General features: G+C 51.9%; 2 protein-coding genes across 2 annotated transcripts; one reads left to right on the forward strand and one right to left on the reverse strand.

Annotated features, from left to right (window-relative positions):
- Positions 1-1809: 1809 nt before the first annotated feature.
- On the forward strand, positions 1810-2937 carry P152DRAFT_416584 (uncharacterized protein). The gene is made up of 3 exons (XM_033677070.1): positions 1810-1886; positions 1988-2131; positions 2241-2937. Exons 1-3 carry the CDS (start codon positions 1836-1838, stop codon positions 2526-2528), a joined length of 483 nt encoding a protein of 160 aa, XP_033534106.1. The 5' UTR covers positions 1810-1835; the 3' UTR covers positions 2529-2937.
- Positions 2938-3279: 342 nt separating this feature from the next.
- Positions 3280-7411, reverse strand: P152DRAFT_481992 (Pkinase-domain-containing protein; the record flags this gene model as incomplete). Its single annotated transcript, XM_033681858.1, has 6 exons — positions 6877-7411; positions 6055-6813; positions 5691-6003; positions 3875-5093; positions 3548-3826; positions 3280-3497 (listed from the first exon to the last, which is right to left on the reverse strand). Exons 1-6 carry the CDS (start codon positions 7380-7382, stop codon positions 3280-3282), a joined length of 3294 nt encoding a protein of 1097 aa, XP_033534107.1. The 5' UTR covers positions 7383-7411.

Below are 7411 nucleotides of genomic sequence, written 5' to 3' on the forward strand. Positions count from 1 at the left end.
GACAAACACCTCGCAAGCCATAAGACAGCAGACACAAAGCCAACATGACACGCTCTTGCTACGGCCAGAGCAAGGAAAGGCCGAACCTGGCGTGCAAGGAATCGACATAACATATTTCGTACGTTATTTTCCTAGCGACCATAATGGTACTGGAATCCAAGCACGGCCAAACGACTCAGATCCACTCGAGGAGCAGTAGCCAAAGAATAAAAATGCAATGAAATACGGGAAGGAAGACGCGTCGTTCCCATATATTTTGGGTTCCAAGGGGCGACAAGGACACATGTAATGCAGTTGGGTCTAGTGGATGAATGTTTAGGACAACTCTACCTGCGATCGTTCGATGAGAAGAGGGCGCTTTCAAAGAAAATTCCACTCGAGCCCCGACTCTAAAGGTTAGGTGATAAGTGCCGTACCGAATGAAATCATGATGGTAGTTGAGGATTGAGGATGGTGGCGAGGATGGGTGGGCATGGCGTTGGGAGAGAGAGATTCATACGCCCGTCAGCCGTCAGGCCTCTCGGCGAGGCCCATGTGGGGAACTACCTAAGCTGACTAATTACGTACATTGGTGCCTTGTGGCCTTGTGCCCCCATTCACGATTTTCTATCTTCGGTCTTCTAACTAGCTTCTAGTTATATCTGCGGCTAACATAGGGAAATATTATAACTGTGTTAAGGGAATAAGATGGTCAGTTTGCTGAATGCCTCTGTTCTTCTAGGTTCTGACTAGAGTGACGCTGCTCTTACTCGGGCACAGCGTCGGATCGGAGGGTTGAGACCATATAGTTAGTAGAAGGGCATGTATAACTAGGAGAGAAGGTGTAGGAGAGAAGGTGTAGAGGGATATCATGTTCCTGGGTCTAGTCTTCCAGTGTCCTGGATGAACTGTATCGTTGCCGTAACTACTTCCGTGTTCGGAGACCATCGTTTGATCGGGCCGTCCTTTGGTTCTGATTCGTACGCTCCAAGGAGGAAAGGCAGGTCCCTTGCTCGGGCTCCCGCCACTGTCTTCAGTTGCTGTCTCTGTTCGTCCCATTTCGTGCATTCTAGTATAAAGTGGTGGACGCTCTCTGTTGCTCCGCATTCACAGTCGCTACTTTCGGCCTGCGCGATCTTGTAGAGGTAGCTGTTGAGGCGACAGTATCCTGATCTGGCTTGTACTAGTAGGGCTGCTTGGGCTCTCGATAGCTTGTCGTAGAGCTTTCTTGTATGTCTGCTCGGTAGTGCTTTGTCGAGGTCCTTCGCGAGGCGTCCGGTCTTTTTGGCTAGGAAGACCTTTCTCTTTGCTTCTGGGTGGCTCCTTCCTTGCTTGATCGCGTGTCTCAGTACTATGGTATGCTCTTCTGGTCCAGATCCGGTGGTAGTAGCGAGTTGGGCGAGGTCGTGGGCTCTCTCGTTACCTTGTATTCCCTTGTGCGCTGGCACCCAATGGAAGGTGAAGGTGAACCTCTTTTCTTAGCCTCTGCTAGTTTCTGGAAGATCTCCTGGAGAGGTTTATTCTTTTTCCATTGCGGTCTTTTGACCATGCCTAGGGCCTTCTGGCAGTCGGATAGGAGCATGGCGTTGGAATGTAAACAAGAATTGCGTCACATGGGCAGCACAGAATCTAAGTCACGTGCCTATTTATGCCTTACTGACTCATTTATTGCCTTATTGCCTTATTGCACGACCCGCCTCCCAAAAGAGGATTAGCTCGATTGAAGCGAAGGGTAGGCTTGGCACACAACGTCCCATTTTGCCTACACATCACTAAACCTCCAATTGACGACATACCGGTTTCAACCTCTCCAATTCAACCACATAGTCACCGTTTCTATCCCATATCCGGTCAACATGAGGACATACGACGACGTGTTCTCCGGCCAGCGGATCTACCCTGGAAAGGTTCGTACCGCACCTGGCATCCCATCAACGGCTTCCGAATCCCAAAGACAGCCTGAACGAAACGACATGGGAGATACTAATGAGGCATTTTTCACTTGTAGGGGAAGCTGTATATCCGCGGCGACAGCAAGATCTTCCGATTCCAGAATGGCAAGACCGAGAGCTTGTTCCTCCAGCGAAAGAACCCGCGTCGCATTGCCTGGACCACTCTGTTCCGAAGGCAGCACAAGAAGGGCATCACTGAGGTTCGTAGACACCCGATCGTGTTTCCGACGCCATGCACCAGACGAGCGGATCCTGCATCGCCGCAATCAACTTGACTGTTCTCGGATCTGACCATTCTCCTCCCAATAGGAAGCCGCTAAGAAGCGCACCCGCCGAACCGTGAAGCACCAGCGCGCCATCGTCGGTGCCTCGCTCGACGTCATTAAGGAGCGCCGCTCCATGCGACCCGAAGCTCGTGCCGCTGCCCGAACCGCCGCCATCAAGGAATCCAAGGAGAAGAAGGCTGCGACCGAGAGCAAGAAGAAGCTGGAGAAGGCCAAGAGCGCTTCCGGCGCCGCGAGGGGCCAAGGACAGCGACTCCAGAGCAAGCAGGGTGCGAAGGGCGCGGCACCGAAGGTGCAGGCGAAGACCCGTTAAGGTTGGACGTGCTTGGGTTGTGGTGGGGATGAAAGCTACATGATCGTACAGCGGTTGCTGATGCATCGGAACAACTGGGTATCAACTGGGTATCGGCGTCTTTGCATGGCCTGTTATTCATCAAAGGGCTTATAAAATGAATCCACGTCTCCGAGATTGAGACAACATTAAAGTCATACCCTTCAAGGTGTCGGCCGATTGCAGGCCTGTCACTAACCCCGAGATTTCGTATCAACAGTATGGCCAAGACTCGCGCACGAATAACTTTGAAGTCTCTCAATTTTTTGGGTTAATACCCTAACTCCACATGCCATCCTATCGTCACCGCTGGAGTAGTGCTTTATCTATATAGACCAGCGCCGAAAGGGGAAGAAAAGAAAACCCACGCTGGATGAATTCATCATTTGAGAATTCCGCATCTATAATTCAGAAACCCTCCGAGCGAACCAGTAACCCTATCAATCCGCATCTCGAGAAGTGACATATCAAGTACAGGAACGCCCAGTACGTAAGGGGGGGAGGAGTGCATTCTATCATGCCGTGAGCATCCACGGGTTCAACGAAGTAGCCTGCTCTAGAAAGCGGATCGATTGAAATGCGCCATGCATGCTGATGCGAGAAGATATAAGAAAAACAGCAACTGGCCAAATCCCGCCACACCCACTGCATACAGCATGAAATCTGTGGCCGAATAAGGAAGCCATGGTTCGTTTAGCTAATGGCACACTGGGTTGTTGCCAAACCCGAGCCTTCAACCCAGGATCTCACACATCTCTCGTGCACGCTCTTCGTCCTCGACCAAAAGACCCTTGGTGTTGAGAATCGTCTCCATAATGCCGACGACATGTCGGAAGCTGCTGGCTGCGCCCTTGGTCTGGGTGAAGCGGGCAACGCAAAGTTGAGCGCGGTGACCGCGTTCCAGAACGGCAAAGATCTCGCAGACGACAGTAACGGGCTTGATCTTGAGCTCTGCAGCTGGATTAGTAGGAGGTCAACATCGCAAGGATGGGATGGCTTACGATTGTGTCTCCCAATGCGAGCAGACACTATGTTATCCTCCCGGCTGAACCTCAGGTCCTTGACTCCGATTCGTTGCGCACCTCGGAGAATGCGCACAACCTCAGACCGAGTGCGGCCACGGCCGATCTGGAAGCAGAGGACACGGGTGGCTGGTTTGATGTGGAAGAATTTAGCGAACCAGTTGACTTCGGATGGACGCTTTGTGAGACCCCTCCCATTTCCCTCGTCAAACGAGATCTCGAAGGAGGGTGAGATAGTAGAGCTGGATGGGTCGGAGCCTAGGTACTGTCAGATGTATGCTCATCAACAAATATTTGGGAACTAACCAAGTTCCAAACCCGACGGGTTGGTATTGATGTAGCTCTTGTCACTCTTCTTCCTGAAGAAGTCCATAAACTTTCCCTTCCTCGGATTCTTCGCCTCCGCTTGACGAAGCTCGAACTCGGAGCTATCGGATGTAGTCTGTGAAGCAAAGCCTCTCAGATCTGCCGTATTGTAATACCCAGTCTCCTGTCTTCCATGTCGAGCTGGAGTTGAACTCAAGGATTCCCATTCGGCGCTCTGCGGACGGTCGACATCCGTCTGGGATCCGGAAGGAGAGCCAGTTGTCGGATTCACCAGCTCTTTGCTTGATTTTCGCCAGAAGAAACTCTTCTTCTTCTTCACTTGGAGATCTGCAGCATTCTGATCCACCGCAACACCTGGTGCCTTGGTCATCGTAATATCATCGGCATCCTGTTCTTTGAAAGTTTTCCCTCGCAGGCCAGCGAAGCTCTTGCTGACCCTTGAGGCAGGGCGCTGAGGGACGTTTGATGCCGCTCGAGAAGAACCTTGAGCCCCGGCAGTAGTAGAATCATTTTGATCATGCCTCGACGATGTGCTCGCACTACTCTTCTTGCGAATGTTGAGGGGAGCAATGGGAGTGGGCGAGGTCTCAGTGACGAGTCTGATGGTCTCCTGTTGATAGCTAGATTTCGTATTCGCGTTCCGCTCGAAGTTCGATGGCTCAGTCGCGGCTCTCTTTCCACGGTGGCCTCGTTTGCGCAGTTGCGCATATTTTTCGTCCTCAGGGTTCTCACATCGGTCTTCCTCATTGATGACCGGTAATTTCTGGGCATCTCCAGATGATTTCGTGAAATGAGTTGGCGCAGAGGTAGCACGGGGTCCGTAACCTGACGTAGAACCTGAGCGGCCCACCAAGTAGTTCAAGTGATCCATCACCTCATTGTAGTACGGCATTTCGGTACCATCTTCCCCAACACGCGCTGCCAACCGGTCACGGGTATGTCGGACTTCGTTCTTGGCATACGTTCGAGGTGTAGTCATGGGTACAGGTGGAAGTGGTCGGTTGAAGATTGCGCCGTTGATCCCCGTCCTATCCCCGTCCGTGGTCAAAGGTTCCGGATGGTTGGAGACAGATGACGGTGGAGTATCAGAATATGGGCTGCCTGATGTGGCAGTGGTTACATGGCTCGAACTAAGGGAGGACTTGAAGAAGGCTTGGTCGCAGACAGCTTCAAGCTCTGTGCTGACTTTGCGGGCCTCCTTCGCAATGATTAGCTGGGGATTGACTGGCTTTTGGATTTTGAGACGAGGCGGGGCCGCATGACCCTCCTTTCTCGACTTCATCACACAGCTGGATGGAAGGGCCGGGCTTGAAATTGCGCCAGGAGAATCAACGACTGACTCTTCAGTATTACAGTCGCCCCGTCGGGTTTCATTGCCATCATGTGCATAAGTCGAGAGACCGGTGGAGTTCTTCGTCAACGCACTAAGCGTGGAGGATCTGCGAACGTGAGAAAATCTCACTTTTGGCCTGGCTAAGCTGCTTGGTCGTGCAGGGTAGACTGGAGGGCTGCTAGGTGGGAGAGAGCTGCCCAGGGAGCTGCGAGTGTGCGATCTTCTGCTATTGTAACTGCCAGGGCCATGGAAACGTCTCTGTGTGGATCGAATGGAGCTGCTCGACATGGAAATACTTGAATGTGTGCGGGTTCCTCGTCTAAGTGCCTCCACACGAAGAGACCCCGAATGGCCGGAGTTGATTACCGGAACCTTAGGTCTGCCATTGCCGCTCCTTGCAGAACCAGTATTGGAATCGTTTCGATGGAGAGTAACTTTGAGCCCAGGGCCATGACAGCTCACAATTGGATCCCTAGAAGCACGGAAAGGGTCGTAGCTGGCCTCGGATGATGGATTGTTGTGGAGGCTGAGGCGCGACTTCAGGTGCTCATCATTCAAGATTGAATACTGAGATTTTGATCGCACTGGCCTTGATACCGAACTTTGAGAACTTTGAGAACTAGGCGGGATGAACGGGCTACGGGGATAGGAGGGTTTCAGATGATGGTAATCTGATGCAGAATAGGAGATGCCGTCAGGATACCCGGCATAGTTCTCCAACTGCTCCTCACGACTCTCCATGAGCCTCAAGTAAAAGTACTTTTCGATGTTTGCTCTTTGATTCGAATCAGTCAAGCTGGCCAAACGTGACAATATAAGCACTTACTCTTGGTTCAAAAGTTTGGCAGCAAGCTCGCTCTCTTTTACATCATGCCACAAAGTTCGCAAGTTGCGGAAAAGGTCGCGGTCAATTGTGTGACGATTGAGAGGAACCCAAGCCTCAAGGCTTGGAGGTGGGCCCATTAACCGCTCGAGATCATCAGGCTTGTAGCCCAGTGCTTCGTCGTATTTGTGCATGAGGGGGTGGTCCCACACCTCTGCAAGGGAAATACGTTTATTCGGGTCCGCCACGAAGATGCGTTTGATCAGGTCCTCCGCTTCAGCGCTGAATCCCACAGGGATTCTGTAACGAGCGGCAATTATCGTATCATAGAGCGCGTGCATTCGTTGACTGTCTGTCATCTCTCGAGCGTTGGGTGGATAGTTGAATGGGGGCGTGCCGGCCAGCATGACAAACAGGATGACCCCGCTGCTCCAAGTGTCCACCTTCGTGCCTTCATAAGGTTTGTATTGCAACAATTCCGGCGCAGCGTAGTGCGGACTTCCACAAGGGGTTTTGAGGAACCGGCCTTCTGGTTGCAATGCGGCCATTCCGAAGTCAACGAGCTTGATCTGGTATGTGTTCCTGTCCAACAAAATATTCTCCGGTTTCAAGTCGCGATGGAAGATGCTCATCCGGTGGCAATACAGGAGTGCTCCGACGAGTTGGCGGTAGATATACACGACCGACTGCTCATCAATGCAGGGATTGGCTTGTATGAAGTCGAATAGCTCGCCACCCTCGACATATTCCATGACAAGGTACCTGAGTTGTGTTAGCGTGTCTGATAGCGGGAGGATGCATATCCGTCCGTTTATAACAACATACAGTTCATTCCGATTTTCCCACACGTCATACAAATGAACGATGTTGGGATGATCCAGCAACTTCATGATAACAATCTCCCTCTCCAGACCAAAGGGCATGACCTTCCCACTTGCAATCATTTTTGCGCCTTTCGCACCGGCAGTCTTTTCTAAATTTGCAAGGCTCATTGCTCGAGCTTGCTCGGCCGCAACTTTGGAAATGATCTTGGCAGCACAGACCTTGGCCGTGTACTTGTTCCGAACCATTCGAACGCTGGAACATCCGCCTCGGCCAATGGTTTTACCCAGTTGCCATGGACCGACATAGGTCTTCCTGTTGCTCGCTGAAGAGGTGGAGAACAAGGATACGCGTTTCGCATTGGCTTCATCTTGAGCTACGACTTCAGAGAGCCTCTTATTTTCCGGGGGAGCAGAAGGTTTTTGGATAGCCAAGTCGTTGGGTGTGGGACTCTCATGGTGTGGGGGACGTGCTGACACACGCGACGAAGGCCTGGACTGGGTGCTCATCGGAGACAGGGGCTTTACATGTCCATTTG

This window comes from Eremomyces bilateralis, assembly GCF_010015585.1.
Source record: "Eremomyces bilateralis CBS 781.70 unplaced genomic scaffold P152scaffold_9, whole genome shotgun sequence".
NCBI lineage: Eukaryota > Fungi > Ascomycota > Dothideomycetes > Eremomycetales > Eremomycetaceae > Eremomyces > Eremomyces bilateralis.

Coding starts and splice junctions, on each gene's coding strand:
- P152DRAFT_416584 (XM_033677070.1), top strand. CDS start 1,836: ATGAGGACATACGACGACGTGTTCTCCGGCCAGCGGATCTACCCTGGA. Junction 1,887..1,987: donor AGCGGATCTACCCTGGAAAG/GTTCGTACCGCA, acceptor TTTCACTTGTAG/GGGAAGCTGTATATCCGCGG. Junction 2,132..2,240: donor ACAAGAAGGGCATCACTGAG/GTTCGTAGACAC, acceptor TCCTCCCAATAG/GAAGCCGCTAAGAAGCGCAC.